Source organism: Protopterus annectens, chromosome 2.part1 (assembly GCF_019279795.1).
Source record: "Protopterus annectens isolate FY-2018-M chromosome 2.part1, PAN1.0, whole genome shotgun sequence".
NCBI lineage: Eukaryota > Metazoa > Chordata > Ceratodontiformes > Protopteridae > Protopterus > Protopterus annectens.
Genome location: NC_056729.1, coordinates 777,878,244 through 777,900,730, shown reverse-complemented (window position 1 = coordinate 777,900,730; position 22,487 = coordinate 777,878,244). Strand labels below are relative to the sequence as shown.

The 22,487-nt window shown below is 44.8% G+C and overlaps 1 protein-coding gene across 1 annotated transcript in view; it reads right to left on the bottom strand.

Annotated features, from left to right (window-relative positions):
• CEP135 (centrosomal protein 135) overlaps positions 1-22,487 on the bottom strand; it is a 2,183,066-nt gene that overhangs the window by 969,979 nt on the left and 1,190,600 nt on the right. Inside the window, 1 exon segment of the mRNA XM_044062480.1 lies at positions 7,241-7,395. Coding sequence (XP_043918415.1) covers positions 7,241-7,395 — 155 coding nt within the window.

The window sequence follows — 22,487 nt, the reverse complement described above, 5'->3', positions numbered from 1 at the left end:
AGGCTGAGCTCTCTCAACATAGGACTGGCAAGACCAGTCAGGAGGAGAAGGTTACCACACACACTATAGACCCAGTCTCACATAGTACCATCACAACCTCAAATCATACACATAAACACACAAAGACATACTGGCTCTGATCAAAAATCTACCAAAACAGCAGAGGCCACCAAAGCAGACACCCAAACAACCACCACCTCAGAACACAACACCTGCAACACATAGACCTCACAGTCAGAGTGTCAAACAGTCACAGCCCTTAAGGCCAAACACAATGCCAGACACACTAGTCATTGGTGACTCCATAGTCAGACACACTGGCGTCCCGCTCACCAGACTGAGTAAGGAGAAGGTCACAGTAAGCTGCCTGTCGGGCGCTAGAATCCGCCACATAGCGCAAGCACTCAGGTCTCTCAACAGCAGGTACAAATATGACTCAGTCATTGTCCACGCTGGTGTAAACGACCTGAGATGTGCCTCCTTGGTCTACATGGAAAGAGACATTGAGGAGCTCTGATTATGTAGCCCATCCAGGTATGACCCTGACCTTGAGCAGTATCCTATCTTCACCAAGAATGATGCCACAATACAGAGATAAGATGATCAGCTTTAACAATTGGCATAAACTCTGGAGTCATGCAAAGGGGATCAATGTCTGTCTGCCTGGGATGACATGCTGGACAAGCCACGCTAAGGGATGGCTTGCACCTGTCACCCTGGGATTCGGATATTGGCAAGGCTTTCGCCTCCCCCATTGCGCCTTTTTTAGGCAATGTCCCAAAGACAAATCTTCCAACATATAAAAGATCTGGCAAAAAGCAAATTGAAGGTCATGCTGCTTAACGTTTGGAGCCTTAACCTGAAAATGCACTCACTGTAGGCACTCCTTGCACTAAAAGATGCTGATGTCTGTGTGGTCATGGAAACTTGGTTCAGGGCTGCAGAGAGCACCCGTGCCTTACCAGGCTATACCTCATTCCACACATTCTGACCCTAAAATGAGGTCGGGAAGACTAATGGTGGTGGAGTCTCTATCCTCATTAAGGACAGGCACACCTCCAGACAGGTTTGCCAGCATCACGCACTGGAACTACTCCAGGTGCAACTGACAGTTGGCAAGACAACCATCCAAGTCATAGCGAGCTATAGACCCCCCTCCATGACTCAGGACACCCATTTCTCTTACCTGGATCTACTTGACTCCATCAAGGTACCCCCTAACACCCTGATCCTTGGTGACTTCAACTACTCTGCCAGAGACTGGGTAAACTATTCCTGCACTAATGCATTCACTCAACGATTCTTTGACTTCATCAATTCTAACATAGTAGAGCAGCTCGTCGATAGCATTTTGGACTTGGTTCTCACCGACATGGGTCACCACTGCACCACTCCCATAGTATGTTCTTCCCTGGTAAGATCAGATCATCGGACTGTCTCATTCGAAGTTTCTATCCCAGCCAACCCCCCGCCAGCCATAATCAAACTAAAAAACTTCTCAAACACTGACTACAACCTCCTAAGGGAGGGTATCTGTAGCTTCACACCACCGCCCCCCTCAGAGGATGCAGACACCTATGCTGAACAGTACGCCAATGCAGTATACAAGCACCTGTACAACTGCATGGACTTAGCAATACCCCAATAGAACTAAATCCTGCTCCTCACGGAAACACAAAACTGTTTGGTGGGCATCCTCTATCAACAGGCTTTACAACAGAAGGAAGAAACTGCTGTCCAAGAGTAAAAAGTAACATATTCCAAATTGGAAAAACTCCCTCCTTAGCCTCAATAAGAAAATTAGATCACTAGTGAAAGCAAATTATGAATAGAAACTAGCCTCTGAAACAAAGGGAATCCACAAAGCCTTCTTCAGTTATGTCAGGAACCTCCATGGCAAAGCCGAGGTTTGTTCCGAATTAGTACTTAACAGTATCACTTACACCAACCTTGTTGACTTAGCTAACTGCTAGCAGATAGGTTCAGCACAAACTTCACCCCCTGCCCCCCAAAGGCTCTTTCGACATCCCCGATACTTGTCCCGCATCTCACATCTCCATAGATCAAAATGGTAAAGGCCATATCCAAGGCAAAGAACACAGCTTTCATGGGACCTGATAGTAACCCAGGCTCTATTCTGCACCATCTCCAGCAAGAACTGGCTTCGCCATTGAGCACCTTATTCAACCACAGCCTAAGTACAGGCTTCATTCCAGCAGAGTAGAGAACTGTCATCGTCAGCCCCTTGCACAAAGGTGGTGCCATTACTGACCCAGGAAACTATCCCCCAATTAGCTTGACAAGTCTGATCTGTGCAGCCATGTTGTGTATAATTATGGATCTTAAACAAGTTCATGGGCAATCACCATGCATTTGACCCCACCCAGTTTGGATTCGTCAAGAGCAGATCTTGCCTGTTGAACCCAGTTGACTTCTTTGAGATTGTCACTAAAGCCCAGGATGAGGAGAAGTCAGTGCATACAGCTTACCTTGACTTGGCCAAGGCCTTTGACACAATCCCCCACTCGGGCATCATCAAAAAGCTAATGCAACTTGGCGTAAATCCCTATCTCATTAGGGGGTGGCTAAATGGACAGGACCCTCAAAGTCAAAATAGGCACCTCCACCTCTGATAGCACACCTGTCACTAGTGGTGTTCCCCAGGGATCTGTCCTGGGATCCCTACTGTTTGGCATCTACTTCTTAGAGGTCCAGGCAAAGGCAAAAGGCCTGTAGCTGATCAAGTTGGCAGACGACTAAGTTGGTTGCTGTCACTGACTCTCCAAATGATGTTAACATACTGCAAGAGGGTCTCACAGCAAATAATGACTGGTGCCAAAGTCATGGCCTCAAGCTAAATGCAAGAAAAAGTTATCATACCATTCAGCAAAAACATGGCCCCTAATGATTACCACATCAATGACAACCCCCTAAGCACACAACCTGTGGTGAGAGACCTGAGCACCCAGGTTGATAATAACCTCACTTCGACCATCAAGTAGCGACACCGGTCAGAAAAGCCTTTTACTTGGTTCGTCTCAAGTAAAGGGATTGCATCCAGAAAAAAGAAGGTTATTACCTCTCTATACTCCTCCCTCAATAGACCAATAATTGAGTATAATGCCCTGTTTGGTATGTACCTCTCCAGACATCTGCACCAACTGGAAAGGCTACTGAAATCCCTCACAAAGAGAATCCATGGCCTCCAACACTTGTCCTATGTGGACAGGCTCAAATCACTATTCGGTATCATACAGATTGCTCAGAGGTGATCTGTGTCTCGCCTACAAGGCAATCTCGGACCTTGCCCTACTAGAGATGCTCCATATCCATAAGTCTAACTCCTCACACATTATCTGCTCGAAAGGCCTGAATCTAATATGCAACATCAACAAAACCTGCTGGAGGGACAGGTTTGTCTCCCAGAGGATGCCCTGTCTCTGAAATAGGCTTCCCATACATGTCAAACAGAGCACCTCATTGATCCTCTTCAAGCACAACCTTGATGAGTAGATGGGAAAGAACAAATCTGTCCTAGGGGGTTCTACCTGTATCCCTTATTGACAGGGGCGACAGATGCTGACTGAGGTTTCTTTTGGGGGATAAACTCTTGGCTAGGCTTGTAAGGGCCTCAGGGTCAATAGCCTAGTAACCTCCTATGAAAAGATACCATAAAAACTGAGAAAATGGAAGCTCTCATTTATGGATGTGGGCAGTAAGACACAAGCAGTGAAAATTCTTTAATCCCTTTACTTTTATATATAGATCAGGATATTATCATTCAGAGGGGAAGCTGTGGATAATAAATAATTAAGAATTGAAGTTTATTTGGGAGGGGAAGAGGGCAGCAGTTAAGTAGGATAAGTTGATCCTTCCAATGGAACAAGGTGGTTTAGGATTTGTTTTATTTGAAGGAATATTTCAGAGCTACACAGTTAAGGCTCACATACATAACACAATCAAAAGGTTATATAATTCACAGTGGAAAAGAATGGTGATAAGGTGGTGGGGTGGGAATTAAAAAAATGACAAGAGTGGGATTTTGGATGAAGATTCTTAAGGAGAATAATACAATTCATACAGAATACTGTATCCATAAAGTAGCAGACAATATTCTAAGAACTAAGCCAAAATGAGAAAGAAGAAAGAAGATTTTGTTGATGAAGTTGACTGAAGCAGTGGTACAGAGAATAGATAAGAGGTGACTGGAATTTACTGGTAAAAACTGTCAAAGGAACCAATGTATTGGGAGCAAATAACTGGAGAGGAAAAGGTAATAGAAGTGATGAGGCCAAAAAGACATTTGGACTGCAGGTAGAGACTGCCTTCCCTACCGGGGATTAAATTCAGAGCATAGGCAAACAAAAAGGGACAGGGGAATCCTAAGTGAAAAAACATGCTTCTGTAGAGTTTTTAGTTGAATCTAGAACAGAAGCTGCATTTAAAAAGGGATAATTAGTAGGGCATATAAGGTACTGCATGATAAGTATAAGAATCAATCTTTGAAAAGATTGGAAGAGAGACTGGATAAGCAATTTAACAAGGAAAAATGGAGATACTGTTGCTTTTAAGTGTGCAACATATATATGGCTTCCAAGTATGCAATAAAGTTCAGAAGGTTTAGAATTTTTGCTTGGAAATGTTTGCATAGGAAGTTACATAGCCCTGCAAAGTTCAAATAATTTTTCCTCAGGTAGATGGCAAATGTGGGAGGTGTGATGGGGAAGAAAAAGGTAAATCGGAAGACATATTTTGTGAGTGTAATGAGGGCCGATTTAAAAAATTCCCTACAGAGTACTCTGTCATAAATATTGGGTGAACAAGTGGGTGTAATTAAGGAAATTATTTGTTTGAGCTTGGGGACAGAGCATCTGAACTGCCTAAACATACGACAACCTTGTTAAGTTTAATTCTGGTGGCTGCGAAAAAAAACAATTACTAGAAAATGGAAATTAAAGCCTAAAGCAAATGTGTTTAAGTAATGAATATTGTAGCTGATATAAAAACTGTAAGTTGGATCTTTAGAAAAGGGAACCAGCAAATTACAGAGAAGTAAATGGAAATTCAGGGAACAGTACATGCAGAATAATGTTTAGGAAGAGAAGAGAGGTTTAAAGGAAGGCAGGAATTGAGCAGTTTATGTAATGTTGGATGGATGATTGTTATAAAAAAACTTATAACATATATAACTGGAAACATGTTAATATGTTTTTTCTTTTATATTAATATATGTTTAATATGTTTTTTTCTTTTGCGTTAATGTATGTTTGCCTAAGTCTTACATGGCAATTTTATAAAGTTGTTAAAATAGATATTTAGACATCTGAACTTGGCAGTTGCTTGATATTTATGTACTTGTGCATAAAAATGACCTTTTTTTCTAAATCTGTCAAATGCACTATCAATCTTTGTCACTTGGGACAAGTTAAGTAGCAGAAAAGGCCTTTGAACTTTTATAGCCATCCAAAGAAATAATGTCAGCGCCTGCTACAGGATCTTTATAGAGGGATTTGTGAGACAGTTGGGTTTCTTGGGGGGCAGGGGGCTGGGAATCTGGGGAGATAGAAGATGAAGCAAAGGTATCCCCTAAAGTTCCTAACATATGACACATGGCCACTTGTTTTGGAGAATCTATGCTCAGTAACTAGCATATTTTCTTGGATTTAGATGCCTCCTTACCTTTCCACTTGAAGTATACTTTCATTTTTGAAGATGTATCAGTACAAGATATTTCTTCATTTGGGGAGTCTGAAGAGAGGGTATCCAGATTCACAGAAAGAGCTTATTCTTCTAACTGTGGGGGTTCTTCTTCGTTTAAACAGGGGGTAAAAGCTGGGAAAGAAAGCTTGAGATACAGGGTTGGCTTAAACAAGCCCTGTGGAAAATTGCACCAGTCTTACAGGAAGCCTTCTGTATAGAAAGGGAAAGAGTGTACAAATGTTTTGTTTTCTCAGAGTTCTCTATTTTTTTTTTTTTTGGGGGGGGGTGATCCTTATAGTTTTAGGAGTGGAATCCATAGCCTGGGCCGGCATAAGTCACCTAGCAAAATTCTTGCTCACCATAACCTGGTGAATATTTCCTCAACATCAGCAATAGTAACTCCATTGTTCTTCCTTGCCAGCAAGTTCAGCATGATATACAGTCTGAAAGGATGTGCTTACTTCTTGGATCATACCAGCCTCCAGTGGGGTCACACAGGAGGGACTAGGAAAGCCAGACTGATGGTTCAACTGCTGCAAAAGGTGCCTCAGCAGAGGTGTCAGACCCAGACCAAAGGAAAGAGTAAAGTCAGATTCTGGAAACTTTTTTTGAAAGTCTGCTTTTCTGTTGAGGGTTGAGATGCACTGAAAATGAGTCTGTTGCCATGGTCACTCACACAAACTCTCTAAGGTACTTTTATTTTCAGGAAAAATGTTTAGAGAATTGAACCTAATGCTCATGGTTTGAGAAGTAAAAGGAAGGCAAATCTGACAGGACTTTACTTTGTGGTGTTCATCAAGACCAAAATATATAAGAATACGTAACCTCATAGGAAATCAGTCTACCACATGAACATTTACCCTTATCGACAGACAAGAATTTACACATGCTTTTCACAGAAAAAAAGGAAAGTTTTACAATGGTGACACTTATTTGCCTAAAACCGTAGCAGACCACAGAGACCACTGTTATTAAGCTGACGAAATGTCTGCACAATCATACATACTGCAAGAAAGTTCTGATGTTCGGTGCGCTGGTACATCCCTCATATACCAGCATGCAATCTCCTGTCAAGAGTAGACACATGGTGTGCAAGGCTTCATAGACTGGTGGGACATCCGATATCCTTGCCAGAATAAGTCCCTTATAGTTATAGCTACTACAACAGTTACCTAAAGAACATCATCTTAGTAAGGCACTTGGGAGCAACTATTTTAGCTCTTGTTACTAAATTCCTGTCTAGAATCCATAGAATCTAACCTACCAAAGTAATGGCAGCTACATCATGGCATGTGAAACATCTAAATGCAAATGAACTGAAAGGTACATCTTCAAGTGGATAAGAAATAAAAGATATATATCCAAAAAGCCATATGGAGGTAAGGGAAACGAAGAAAAAAAAAGGAAAAAGAGTAATAATCAACAAACTGCTCCTTACTAAATTGGACAGATATTTTCCAAGTTTGCTGAAGTCACTACTCAAAGAACCAAACCGTTACTTCAAAGAAATTTCTAATTTTCTGCAAGATGAAATACATGCCTTGTTAGTAAGGTTATCTTCCAAATAAGCAATTTTTTCAGTCTTCTCATCAACTGCCTCTTGAAGGCTATCCTTTTCTTTGTCCAGTGCAGACACTGTATTTCTCATCACATTAATTTCTTCTCGATGAGAGGTCTCCTGAATGCATAATTCATCTGCACAATCAGAAAAACATTGACAAAAATCATATACTTTTTTTGAAAACAAAGCATCACTAACTGCAGTTGTATCAAATACCTCTTCTGCAACATCAACAGCATGGTTTGGAAGGACAGGTTTATCATGCAGAGGATACTGCTCTGGAACAGACTTCCCAGCCACATAAAAAGTTCATACCTGTCCATATTCAAGCACAACTTGGATCTATGCATAGAAAACAAAATTTACCACAGGACTGCCCCCTGTTCTACTAATGGACAGAAGCAGCTCCTAAATGCTTTATCCCATGCAGGGTTTCCCTCAAAATATCTGTCGTATGATTCCAGTTATTCTTATTAAGGGTAAAATACAATTATCGACCATGGGATGGGTAAGATGAATTGCTAACCAAACAAGATAGATTAATTTGAGCACAAAACGGAAACTGGCTAGGCTTAAAATGGCCCGCAAGGGCAGTTAACCTAGTACTTATCTATGAACCCATAAAATAAATGTGTTTCACTGAATATTTAAGTTCTGTAAGACTGTAAAAAAATACACAGTGACTCAGGTAATATAAGTAAATCTTAAATAAAAATAAAATATGCACTTACAGTATCATTTGACCTGAGAGAGAATGAAGACTATCCCTTCCATGGTCCCAGATTAGGAATATCTATCAGAATCTGACAATTTTTTCTGTAAAATCCTGTGTTCAGGGATGTCTGTGAAGCCATACGAATAATGCAGTGATTGAATACAACCCATTCATATAAACCTAAACAGCCCTACAGCCAGATATTTCATAACCTTTGACACCAGGAAGCACCTTTCTGCAAATCAGGAAAACTCCAGACTTGACACTGCATTGCCAAAAACATAAGAACATATACTTGTCTGACTTACACTTTCAAAGAATGCCAACAGTTGCAGATGGAGAAAGAGACACTCATCCACAAAGAGATGGGAGGTATTCCTGTCCCACCAAGAGAGATCTTTTCAAAGATCAGCTGTTATAGTAAAAATGCATAATACAGAGGAGCCTTCTCAATGGGTCCTACATTGGCTGAATTCTAAGCAGTAACTACCAAGGTCGAAATAATCTTTTAAGACTTTAGTAATAACAGAGACTAGAGTTCAGGAATGTTAGCTTCTCAAAAGTAGCTGAATTCTTCTCACCCATGACTGAGATAATATTTAAAAGTACATCCTAAAAAGCAAGTGGCTACAGTGAACATTCAGCAATAAACACAGTCTTAAGTCAAGCAATGAAGACAGATACTGTCTTTGGATGGAGTGATGTATGACGGCAATGACTGCCAGTGGATTATGGCAAAAGGCAATGCAGCTGGCAATCCACTTGAAAAGTATATATTTGGCAAATGCAAGCTCCTTTGGTGCAAAGGAAATCACAACTGATCTTTATGAAATAATGCGCCTCATTCAGGTTTCACTTGTACTGCCAGTGCATATCCTGAATGTGAAGGATCCCTCCTCCTACTTCCACAAAAACAAAAATTAAAAAAACAAACATTCTCAAAGGAGAATCCACATGCAACTGCTTCCATGACTATGGTTAAACTCTCAAGCTTAGACAAGCTACAAAGTGGGCTGTATCCAAGAAACTCTGCTACTGTAATATAGTGTAGCCAAGAAACCCTACACTGTAATTTACGGTTACTACCTTAAGGATGCAACCATTCCAACATGTATTTATTTCAACTTTGATACTTACACTGACTTGGGCTGTGTTGAAATCTACTGTGCAGATGTTAGTTGTTGACAGTAATGTACCTGTCTGATGTTGTATATAGAAACACCACCACTTATTCTGTATATTCAGCCATACTGCTGCTGCTTTGCCCTTTGAGCCCGGGCCATGGCTGAAAAGGGTAAACAGACCACCAGTCCCCATACCTGTATCAATTAGTAAACACACACACGAACCATTGGTGGGAAACATGGGTTTGTCCTAAGGGACATTCTGTGCTTATCAAAGACAATATATGGTTCCTCACACAAGGGACTGAAACTCTTGGGATCTTACCAGCCAAGATAATAGCCATTAGGATGAGTACTTTATGAAAGGGACAACTTTACTGCTTAAAAAAAAACTAACAGCAAGATCGAACATTGGTGGAGTAAAACTGTCAGCTATGAAGCTGAAGTCCAATGGAGGAGAGCGGTTTCAAAGGAATAGGAAGATGACATAGCACTCCTTTAGAAGCTGCTTGACAAGCAAATGGTAGAACACATCTTGTCCTCCACAAAGTCATGATACAGAGAGACAGCAGACTTAGCAGCTTACCATACTATTTAACAGTTGTAGGCCAGGTCATGCAGGTATCCAAGATAGGATCAACAGCAGGCTGATCACATGGGTAGAACATGATATTACCTCCCATAATGCGAGAATCATTGCCTCTAGCATCACAATGTTTTTTTAGTGGCAGGGTTCATAGAATCCCCAATTAACACCGTGACACGAACAGCACATCCGGGGGAATCAGATGGTCTGCATCAGAAATCAGGCTCTAAAATAGAGTCCGCTGTCAAGCTAAACATATGAGACATTCTTGACATGGACCAGAAGTGTTTCTTGCAGATCCACAAACTTGCACTTGACATCATGTCCTTCTTTAATCAGGAACAGCAGTGATATTTGGAAATCAGTGGAACTGAAGGGAATATGTAAGGGATCTTCCCAAGCCATGGGGGAGTGAATACTTCCACCGTTACATTTCCCCGTCCTGAAAAGCCAAACAGGGGGTAAAACAATACTCGAGTAATAAATAGATAATTTTACAAACTCTATCACTTTGAAAAGGCCCTGACCAGGAATTTTTTCTGGATACACAGTTCCAGGAGAGGACTGGAGGCACAACTCAACACGTGTAACTTATTCACTTTCCCAATAAAGTGAACTTCAAGAGTGACACTCACTTCTACATACCCCTGTCAAATTAGAATGCCCTCCCCCTGCAAAGGGAGGGATGATCTTGTACTCCCTTGCCAGTTCAGACTGCACACAACAGACTGCATATGTCTGACCAAAAGTGAGATCCCAGCAACAAGAACTTCTCCATAGTCTTTAGGGCTAGAAACACCACCCTTGGCTACAACTGGCTGATGTGGAACTTTCTTTCTATAACAAATCACAATCCTTGCACAATACGAGAGCCTAGGTTAATCTCCTTGACATGCTAGAGAAGCATTTGCCATCTGTACATGTGAAATGTTAAGCTGCATGTAAGAAAGCCTAACAAAAACATAGCTGGCAATGATGTACACCAGCACTTCAATGACAAGAGTTTAGAAAAAAATCTACAAGCATGTAATGGCTCAGAAGCAATAATACCCATGGCAATAGTTACATTCTCTGGTGTTCAAATGGCACTATAAAGTCTGCAGCAGCCACCAAGTGCAGAAAATGCAGCAAAGCCTAAGCCTGCAACCTACGAGTCCACATTTAGCTGGCTCTATCATATAACAGAAGATGTATAAAACCATCTGGTTTTCCATGCTGGGAAAACACAAGGAAACTCACCGTTGAGAGTCCCAGAAAGGGATTAACCTTCTAGTGATGGCAGTCAGTGGAATTATCCTCCTAGCTAACTTAGCAGGAACCTAAGGGAGCATATGCCCATGTGATGTTTAAAAACCTTCCACAGTGGCAAGGGAAACTTTCTCATTTGGGACTGAGCAGGTGTAGAAGATGAAATCAACGAAAAAGAAGGGGGATACAAATTTTCTAAACAGAGATAAGCACCAATTTCTTCCTCAGGAGGCAGATGACCCAGGTCTTGGGCATGCTGACTTGAACAGAACATCTCCTCAAGAAATGAAAAATTAGGATCGTATTGGTGAAACCCTCCCTCAAGGAGGATAGCCTCAGTCATGCCATCCTGCACAAGCACATAGCCAACCAAAGCATCAGCACAGTCAAAAAACAGTGGACCATATGGTACCCAACTGTAGAAGTCAGAGTCTAATGAAGTTCCTTCTTGATCTTAAATTTTAGAAAGGTCACTGAGCTTGCCTGGGGTCTTCCTCATTAACTTGGGTTGGAAATGGGACAGATTAGGTGAACAGCTGAGAATATACACTCTAACTTGCACCTGTCAAATGCCCAAGACTCCTTGTCCAGTGGCAAGATGGCAAAATGTTGTGGTCTCTTGGACCAAACAGATCACAGAGGAGTCCACAGTGGAATGTTTAATAAGTTGCTTCACCTGCACAAGCAGTGGCTTAGATAGGGCACTCTCCTTCTTAATGAGACTAATGGGGCAGAGATGAGGTGCTGCCACTATATCATGAATGGCTGCCTTTGTCACCAAGAAAAAAAACAAGGCTTCGCAGTCTTCTTATCCACAACATGCATCTGTGAAGAGAGGACAGGGGCTCCAGACCAACAGAAGCTGTTCCTCATAGCAACGGATATCTACAAAAAAAGAGTCATTCCATGGAGATGTGAATTCAGTCATGTTCATTTCTGAGTCCTTGGTCTCAAGACCCTCAGACTCATTAATGGATCATTACAGCTTACTACAATATGCATGAGTTCACATGTAAAATTGTGCAGAGTTAACTAACAATTGCAACAGAAGATCAGAAACTAATACTCGATTACGTCAACAAAAGGTATTTGGTCTGAAGGGGGGTCTGTGCCAGGCAAGGTTCAGGTTTCAGACTAAGTTTCCTAATAGCATGCTCCCAAATCTGTGACTCAAGCTTCTACCAGTCATCATTTACCTTTGTTTAAAGTCCATTACCTATGATGCGATAGTGTGTTGATTTCACTTAACAAAGCAGGTAAGATGAGAAGAAAATGTATGACTCCCAAGTATGCAACAAAGTCCAGAAAGTTTAGGATTTTTTCTTGGAAGTTTTTACATATATATTTTTATACTTCAAGTAGACTTTAAATATTTTTTCCTTAAGTTGCTTGCAAATGCCAGAAGTGTGATGGAAAGAAGTATCTGAGAACATGTTTTATGTGTAACGAACTGGAAGATTTAAAACATTCCTTACAAAATACTTTAGAATTACTGAAGAAGCAACTTTCCAAGATGGCTGTACACAATCAGCAGCTTAACTTAAGCTTTCCTGGTGTAAAAAGAAAAGGCAACCAGAGATAAGACTGAGGAAAATTCAGTTACTGGCAAGTAAGTACACTGCCTGGATGTCTGCAAAGAAGAAACTAAGACAGAAAGAAAATTAAGTAGAAAAGGTGAAGAGAAAACACTGACTCAGAAGAATCCTGTAGTTGTTCATCAAAACCACTTCAAGAACCAGCTTTGGTGCAAGACATGGCTTTCAGTAAAATAGAAGAAAAAGTCAAATGTGCTCAGAGCTGATTAAAATAAACAAAACACTGATGGAGTAGATCAACTTAAATAAAAAAAAAAGGTTGGAAAAATGGATGAAGCTTTAAACAGATATTCAGATGAGCTAATAAAACTGCAAAAATCAGAGGTCAAAATGAAGACTGGCTGAATATGAGACTGTTCAAAAAAAAAAGAAAAAACGTTATGTACTCACCGTAACATTCCATGTATGATGTCCATTTTCACCTTTATTCTTACTAGGCTGGGGTCGGATCCAATCCTCGGATCAGTCTCAGCCTTTATTTTCAAGCTCGAGGCCCTCTGCCACCTATCCCAGCATGCATTAGAACCAACCCCAGATCTTGTTTGTAATAATTATAAAGTGATGTGTACTCCAAGGAAGGATTCAGAGGCTGGTGAAGAAGGACAGAGGTCATTGGTAATCAAATTTGTATAGACCCGGTCTTTTAGGACTAAAAGAAAGGAAGGGGGAAGGAGGGTAGGATGTAAGAATGAAGGTGAAGATGGACAACACACATGGAACATTATGGCGAGCACATACCTTCTTTATGTGATGTCCTATCTTGCCTTCATTCTTACTAGGTTGAGACAGCATCCCTAGCACACTGAATCCTGAGTGGCTCACAGGAGATTATTCCTCAGAACCTTGGATCCAAAAGAGGCGCTAATCCTGGAGGTCAAATCAATTTTGTAATAAGTGATAAAAGTATGATGTTTAGCACATGTTGCTGCAGCACACATGGTGTCAATTGGCAGCTTAGCCAGAAAGGCTGAAGAAGTTGCAATGGCTCTTGTAGAATGAGCCTTAACTTTTTTCAGAAGTTCTTTATTTTGAGACTTATAAATAAGTTAATACAGTCTTGTAGTCATTTAGAAAGTGTAACTTGAGAGACAGGGGATCCTTTCTTTGAATCTGAAAAAAACAAATAACTGATCAGATTTTCGGTGTTCTGCAGTTCTATGTAGTTACAAACGTTAATTGTCTATGTACACCCAGTTGATGTAACATGTACTCTGCTTTGTTTTCATAATTTGGGAAGAACACTGGTAATTCGAAACTGGTTTAAATTTGTCTCTGAAACCACCTTAGGAAAAAAGTAGGGGGTTTTGTTCGCAAAGACACACTTTCTCTATGGAAAAGCAAATATGGGGGCGTTATGGGCAATGCTTGCATCTCTGACACCCTTCTAGCAGAGGTATGGTTTTCCAAGTCAAAAATTTTAATTAGCAAGAAGATGACGGTTCGAAGGGAGGAAAAACTATGCGGGATAGAACAAAATTTAGGTCCCATGGTGCTGGAGGGTCTCTGACAGGCAGTCTTAATAACATAGTACCCTTGATAAAGGCTTTGCACAGATTATAAGACATTATATTGGAGCCGGAGTTTCCCAAATGAAAATTCGAGATCGTTGCTAGGTGAACCCTAATAGTAGCTGCAGCTACACCATCACGGAAAAGTTTTACTGGAAAGTCCAGAATGAAACTAATAGGAGCAGAAAAAGGATCAACATGCTTATTGGTAGCCCAGAGGCAGAATCTTTTCCATTTGCTTTTGTAAATCTTCCTTGAAGCCTTATGAAAAGAGATTAGAATGTGTGTAACTCGAGAGGAGTGTATTGGAAACCTGGTTATCATTGGAATTGGAGTAGTCATGCTGTCAGCTTGAGGGTCTGAAGGGATGTGTGGAGAGTTCCTGACGCACGAGTCAGAAGGTCTGGAACTGGGACCAGAATCCAAGGCTCCTCCCAAAGATGAGACCACAGGAAGGGGAACCAGATTTGATGAGGCCAGAATGAAGCAATGAGTATCAAGTCCCTTCCCAAGCAAGTGGCGTTCTGAAAGACTTTGGAAATTAGTGGAAATGGGGATAAGGCATAGAGGAGGCCAGGGGACCAATCGTGAATAAGTGCATATCTTGGTGACTCCTCTGGAGGGGGGTTGAGGGCAAAGTAGCTGCTGCATTTGGCATTCATAGATGTTGCAAAGGGGTCACAGCAAGGCTGGCTACATTTTTGGAAAACTTTTTTCTGCTACTTCCCGTTTCAGAGGCCACTTGTGAGGCATCAGAATCACTCTGCTGAGTCTGTCTTCTATCATGTTGGAGTTCCCCAGGATGTGCATTGCCATCAGGAAATGTTGGGAGTTGTTGCCCACTGCCAGACTCTCAGGGCCTCTCGACAAAGGAGGTAAGATCTGGTTCCTCCTTGTTTGTTTATAGACCTGGGAACACAGGTTGACAGCAACCTCTCTTCTGACCACCACATTGCCACCTGTGGTCAGAAAGTCCCTCTGTGTGGCACATATTATTATTAAGGGTTTTGCATCCAGGAAGAATGAGGTCATGTCTCCCTCTACTCTTCCCTCATTAGGCCAATCATTGAGTACAATGCCCCATTTGGCATGTACCTCAATAAACACCTGGAGAGGCCGCAAAAGTACCTCACAAAGATGATTCCAGGCCTTAAATATTTGTCCTATATGGACAGATTAAAAAAACTCCAACTATTCTCTGTCTCATATCGCCTACTTAGAGGTGATCTCTGACTTACAAAGCCATGTCTGACCAAGCTCTGTTAGAAATGCTACATCTAAAGAAATCCCAATCCCTCTGCACCACACGCTCCAGAGATCTCAATCTTATTACCACAATCAAAAGAACATGCTGGAGGGACAGGTTCATAACCCAGAGACTGCCCATGCTATGTAATAGACTTCCCATACATGTCAAGCAGAGCACCTCACTGGCCCCCTTCAAGAGAGATCTTGATGAGTGGATGGGAAATAGAAAATTCACCACAGGGATCACTCCAGTGACTTTACTCCACAGAGGCACTGGGAACTAAGGTCAGGTGGCACAATGCCAGAGCAATCCTAAGGGCTAGGCTTGTAAAGGCTCCAGGGCCATTAGCCTAATACACACCTATAAACCAATATACCATACAACTGACATGTTGTCTGTCTGGATTGCAATGTTTCCCAGGGGAAGTGTGTCCTGGTGTGACTGCAGTGCTAAAAGCACAGCTCTCATCTCTAGAACATTGATGTGCAAGTGAGCCTCGTGATCCTGTCAGGTGCCTTGGACTGTCTTTCCCAGATAATACCCCCTTCACCCTGAGAGGCGTCCATGGTCAGTGGGTGGGGAGGAACAAACGGTCGACCTAGAGTCACTTGACTGGAGTGTAGATCCTTATTGCAAGTTTCTGTTATGATTATTTTGTGAGACATCTGCAGTTCTTGCATTAACCACTGAGTGGATAGCAACCACAGAAGAATCCTCATATGTAGACATGGCTTGGGGAACCAAAGCTATTGTTGCCGTCATGACCCCTAGAGCTTTGAGAATAAGAAGTTATGTACTCACCATAACGTTCCATCTGAGTAGGTATCCTCATTTGTCTGCAACCTTTGGGACACGGATCCGATCTTGGATCCGAGCCGGCAACTTTTACCACAGCATAGATCCGAGCTCCTAGCTCCTCCCTTTAACCATAATCCCCTGCTAAACCCTAACTGACCTCAGATCAAGTTTGCCCGATATAAGCAATGTTATTGTGCCCCGGAAGGGGCTTATCCAAGATGGATCCTATAGGTCAGGGGGAAGGAGGGGGGGATGGTTGCAGACAAATGAAGATACCTACTCAGATGGAACATTATGGTGAGTACATAACTTCTTAATCTGAAGTAGGAACTTCATTTGTCAGCAACCTTTGGGACAGAGTCCCCAGCTACCTGAATCCTGGGTGGCCTTTATGAAAGAACATTCCGGAGCACTGCAGAACCAAGGGACGCCCTACCTCTGGAGACAACATCCAGTTTGCAATGGCTGATAAAGGTATGAGATGAGGCCCAAGTGGCTGCGGAACAAATATCATCTAAGGGGACCCTAGATTTAAAAGCCGCCGAAGTAGCAACGGCCCTAGTAGAATGAGCTCGGACTCCCTGAGGTGCAGGCCTTCCCGAACTCTGATACGCTAAGAGGATACAACTAGCTATCCACCGTGATAGTGTAACTTTAGAAATTGACTTGCCTAAACTTGTTTTGGCAAAGGAGACAAACAACTGGTCAGATTGCCTATGACCAGCAGTTCGATGAGTATAAAAATGTAATTGTCTGTGCACATCCAAGGAATGCAGTTTACATTCTCCTTTGTTCTGCTAATGGGGAAAAGAACACGGGAAGATTAATAGATTGATTAATATTAGCTTCCAAAGACACCTTAGGCAGAAAGGACGGATTGATCCTGAGGTAAACTCTATCTGGATGGAAGGATAAATATGGCGGTTTAACACATAGAGCCTGAAGTTCAGAGACCCTTTTAGCTGAAGTAATGGCCACTAAGAAGGCCGTCTTCCAAGAGAGATATTTAAGATCAACCGTGGCCACCGGCTCGAAAGGGGGGCTAGTCAAGGCTTGGAGAACCAAAGACAAATCCCATGGGGGTACTACCTCCCTAACCGGAGGTCTGAGAAGGAAGGTACCCTTGAGGAAAGCTTTACAAAGCTTGGAAGTCACTAGAGGGCCCGATTCATGCCCTACATGATAATGCAAAATCGCTGCCAGTTGTACCTTGACTGTAGAGCAGCTAGCCCCTTGATTAAAAAGGGTAGTTAAGAAATCCAAAACCGATGTGAGAGGCACTGTGAAAGGATCCAAGTGATGGTGCTCCGCCCGGATGGAGAAACGTTTCCACTTGCTTCGGTAGACTCTTCTGGTGGAAGGTTTATGTGCTGCTACTAGGATGGCTTTGACTGGTGAGGAGATTCCGGGAGTCCTAATCAGGAGTGGAACTGGAGCAACCAAGCAGTCAGCTTGAGGTTGACCAGGTTGGGGGCCGGGAGACCCAGAGGGTGGGTAATGAGATCCGGGAGTGGATCCAGAATCCATGGTGGATGAATTAGGTGAGACCACAGGTACGGGAACCATGTTTGACGAGGCCAGAATGGGGCAATGAGGATCATTTTGCTCCCCAGCCGACTGGCTTTCTGTAGGAGTTTCAGCATCATGGGCAAAGGAGACCAGGAGGCCAAGCATGTACTAGTGAGTCTCTCGGGGACTCCCCCTGAGGGGAGATTAGAGCGAAGTAACTGTTGCATTTGGTATTTGAAGGAGAGGCAAAAAGACTGCAACAGGGTTGCCCCCATAGGCCAAATATTTGTTTCGCTACTAGAGGATTGAGAGACCATTCGTACGGAGTCAGAATCGAATGACTGAGCCTGTCTGCTAGGATGTTGGACTGTCCCGGAATGTGCGTTGCAATAAGAAAGCGGTTGGTGGAAATCGCCCATTCCCACACTCTCATGGCCTCGCGACAAAGGGGATAAGACCTGGTTCCCCCCTGTTTGTTGATGTACCAGACAACTGACATGTTGTCTGGTTGTACTGCAAATGTCCCAATCGGTAGAAGGCTGTGAAGTGCCTGCAATGTCAAAAGCACCGCCCTCATCTCTAGGACATTGATATGCAAAGAGGTCTCTGTATCGTTCCACGTGCCTTGGACTGTTCTGCCTGAATAGTGCCCCCCCCACCCCAGGCGAGAGGCGTCCGTGGTCACTGTGGCGACAGGGGAAGGCATCGAAAATGGTCATCCCGTGTGGAGACTCGGGGACCAGAGCCACCACATGAGTGACCCTCTGCAAGCCCTGCTTAGGGGAATAGGATGGGACAGGGGGTTGCGAGACAGGGACCATTGTACTTGGAGGGTCCACTGCAGGTCCCTCATATTTAGGTGGGCTAGGGGTAGTAGAGGAATAGCTGCCGCCATGGACCCTAGAGCTCTCAGGATCAATTCTGCAGGTGGAGCAGGAAGTATGAGAATGGCCTTGACATGCAACCTCAGGTTCTGAAGCCGATCGGGAGTCAGGAAGGCAAGCATTATCCTGGAATCCAATCTCGCCCCTATGAAATCTATTACCTGTGAGGGGACTAGAGAGGATTTGGTCATGTTGATAGTTAACCCTAGATGTGTAGCAAGGTCAAGGAAATAATCCCTGCCTGAACAGAGCAGATGCCTTGTTGGGGTGATGAGGAGCCAGTCGTCCAGGTACGGAAAGACCTGAATTCCCTGAAGCCTCAGGTGGGCCGCTATGACTGCCAAGACTTTGGTGAACACCCTGGGGGCTGAGGTGAGACCGAAGGGAAGGGCCCTGAACTGAAAGTGACTGGCTCCCAGCCGGAAGCGGAGGAACCTCCTGGAGCGTCTGTCCACTAGGATGTGGTAGTACGCATCCTTGAGGTCTATCGAGCACATCCAATCGTTCTCCCGTAATAGGGGGAGAATAGATTGTAAGGTGACCATTCGGAACTTTTCTTTGGGTACTGCCAGGTTCAGGAGAGAGAGATCGAGAATGGGTCTCAATTCCCCAGCCTTTTTTGGCACCAGAAAGAACCTGGAGTAAAACCCCGATCTGAACTGATCTGGGGGGACGGGTTGGATGGCTCTTTTTTGCAAAAGCTGCTGAATTTCTGTAGCAGCTGCCTCCCTTTGATTGGGTGGTATGTTGGGGAGGCTTTTGGTTTTGGGGATTACAATAAAGGGAATTTGGTAACCTCTGGATATGATGCGAAGCACCCAGCAATCTGTTGTTATGGACTCCCACATTGCTAGGTGCTTCGAAAGACGCCCCCCGACTGCCTCCAGAGTGGAGCAGCCAGGCAACCCCTCAGGGGTTCTGCGTGGGCCTCTCAGAGAATGGTTCTCTGGACCCAAAGTTTCTGGGACCCCCTCTGCCCCTTGGGTGGCGTCTTCCCTGTCCTCCTCTGCCACGAGAGGACTGGTTGTCTGGAGCAGACTGGGACTGATGCGATTTTCGGAACCACATCTTCTTCTGACCCTTTTGGTTCTTAGAAAAGGACCTCTGGGGAGCAGAGAAGCGGACTCTGACGGCAGACAACGTCTTCCCGTCTTTCTCGCTCTGGACTGAAGTGTCGCGAACGGTTTTGCCAAAAAGTGCAGAACCATCAAAGGGGGCATTCGCAAATGATGCCTTAAAGGGTTCCGAGAAGTCACAGTGTCGGAGCCAGGCCTGACGCCGGATTACCAGGCCGGCTCCGCCGGCTCTAGCGGCTCCTTCAGTGGCATGTGACAAGAGCAGCATAGAGGTGTTAGAAACTGAATGTAGAGTAGACATTCGGGAGGAGTACAGTTGCTTGTCTCCTTCCGACATGGACTCTGGGGGGGATGCAGCGTATTCTTTTATTAGATCCCGCTGCATCCGGATGACGTGTGCCATATAGTTCAGCGCTCTCATGGAGAAGGTTGCTGAACTAAAGACCCGCTTTCCCAGGCGGTCCATCGCTCGAGAGTCCTTACTCAGAGGGTGGACCACAGAGCTCTCCTGAGCCAGCTCTCTCTTGGTGGCCGCCGCCACCAACATGGCATCCACGGGGGGACCTCTGCTCCAGTGGGTTCTTTCAGCAGGGGGACTCAGGATCCTATCCAGGTGCTTGGGGACTGGCTCTACAGTGTCCGGCTCCTTCCAAGACCTGGTGGAAATAAGGTCCACCAGGGGGTTGGGGGGAGGGGACACCCAAGAGGTAGATGGCCCTGCTTCGAACGCCTCTAGGAATACGGACTCATCGGAGGAAGCCTTGGGGGCAGACCACCCCCCCCTAATCCTGAGCATCTCCATGATGTCTCCAAAGGAGACATTCTTGGGGGGTGACCTTGGGGAGCCTTCCCCTTCATCTAAGTCCGTATCTTCGGTAAGAGACTCAGGGGAGTCTATGTGCCTCCTCTTACACTTGGCTTTGTGAGGGACTCTTCGGGGGGGCTGTCAGAGGAGGACTCACCAGAAATATCACGTTCCGCAGGAACACCCTGAGACGCTGAAGCAGGCTGTCCCGAAGGCCGGGTGATGGGTGCCCAGACCAGCTGAGAGGGAGTGCAGGGAGGAGCCGAAGCCAGAACCGGGGGTCCGGATGCACTCAACAGTGCCCTCTCCACCACCGCGAAAGCCGAGGGGGAGCTACTCTCAATAGGCTCAGAGAGTCGGCTCCCACTCGGATCCGAAGCGGGGACCGGATCCGGGGCTGAGACCCTCCGATCCGACGGACCCGTGTGCTCCGACCGGGACGGGGCTGAAGTCACACAAAGTCCCTCGGATCCAAAGCTCCACCCACGGCTCCGAGTGGTTGGATCCGACAAACTCGAGGGACCAGTTGGAGCTGAAGTAACTAGTACTGTCGGCTCCGACACACCCCCGGATCCGATGCGGCTCGGCTCCGAACCTGAGGAGCGGGACGGAGAAGGAGCAATTGGGGCAAAAAATGGGGTCGAGCTCCCCCCCGGAGGGGGGGGGAGGGCAAGAGCACTCCCATCTGCAGCTGGGCCTGGATGAACCTGCTCATCATCCGGTCCATGTCTGCATCTGACATACTAAATGTGGACCTCGACGAGGCCACCGAGGCAGACCTAGAGTGACTCCTCGATGACCACGACGGGGACCGGGTTGCCTCCTCCCCAGGTCCCGGTGAAAAACAAGGGGACCGGAGCAGAGGAGGAGGCGATCCAGAAACCCTGGATGGAGAAGCCGCTTGGCAGGCGGGGCGAGGAAGAGTCCTCTGCCGCGCTTATGGTGCTTCTCCTTCATTTTCTGGCCTCCCTCCTCCGGAGCCAAAACGGGAGGTTGAGTCCCGACCAGAGGGAGGCAGGGGTGGCTACCACCGAGGGCTAGGTAGTGGCCACCGAAGAACCAGAGGCTGGAGCCGAGTCCGGGGGCAAAAGGCCCGCCAGAATCAGCTTCGACCTCCGGTCCTTAAGTGCCCTGGGGTTGAATGCTGCACAAATCGTGCATCCCGAAGAGAGGTGTTCAACCCCAAGGCACCTAATGCACCGGGTGTGGCAATCCGCCGGTGAAAGCTTATGGCCACACTCGGTGCATTTTGAAAAGATGGCTTTAGGGGCCTCCGACATGTTGAACGGAAAAACACACTCACTAGGCCCCTAAACACACCACAAACACACACTACGAACCAGCGAGGGTAGGGAGGAAAAATTTTACAAAAAAAGATATCTAAGAGGGAACCTAAACAATCTTACACAATCACACAAGAGAAGGTACAAAAAATTTTAAGTTTTTCTCTCACAAATAATCTAAACTGCCAGGAGCTCGAAATCCAGCTTGTAGGCTTGAAGTGCGGCAAACTAGATCTGAGGTCAGTTAGGGTTGGCAGGGGATTATGGGTAAAGGGAGGAGCTAGGAGCTCGGATCTATGCTGTGGTAAAAGTTGCCGGCTCGGATCCGAGATCGGATCAGTGTCCCAAAGGTTGCTGACAAATAAAGATACCTACTTCAGAGCTATCTTTGTTTGAGCTTTCCTTCTCCTTAAAATATATCTTACCTGGTACCTTAGAGATTGGATCCTTTCTGGTGGAAGTCTCGCCATCATTTGTGTTGACTAACTCTGCCCCTGTGAATACCACATGCTGAGAAGGCACTAAGGCAGATTCTTCATAGTCTATGGTAATCCCTAGGCGGAATCAGAGTTGCAAGGTTGTATTCCTGGCTTTGATTAGCAGATGCCTGGTCGTGGCGGTTAAGAGCCAGTCTTCCAAGTATGAAAACACCCAGAATCCTAGACGTCTCAACTGAGCCGCTACTACTGCCATGCATTTGGGGAACACTCTGGGGGGGGCTGTAGTGAGGCCAAAGGGCAGAGCTCGAAACTGATAGTAACTGGGTCCCAGCCGAAAGCACAGGTATCTCCTGGTTTGCCTGACAATTTTTATACGGTTATACACATCCTGGAGCTCTACAGAGTG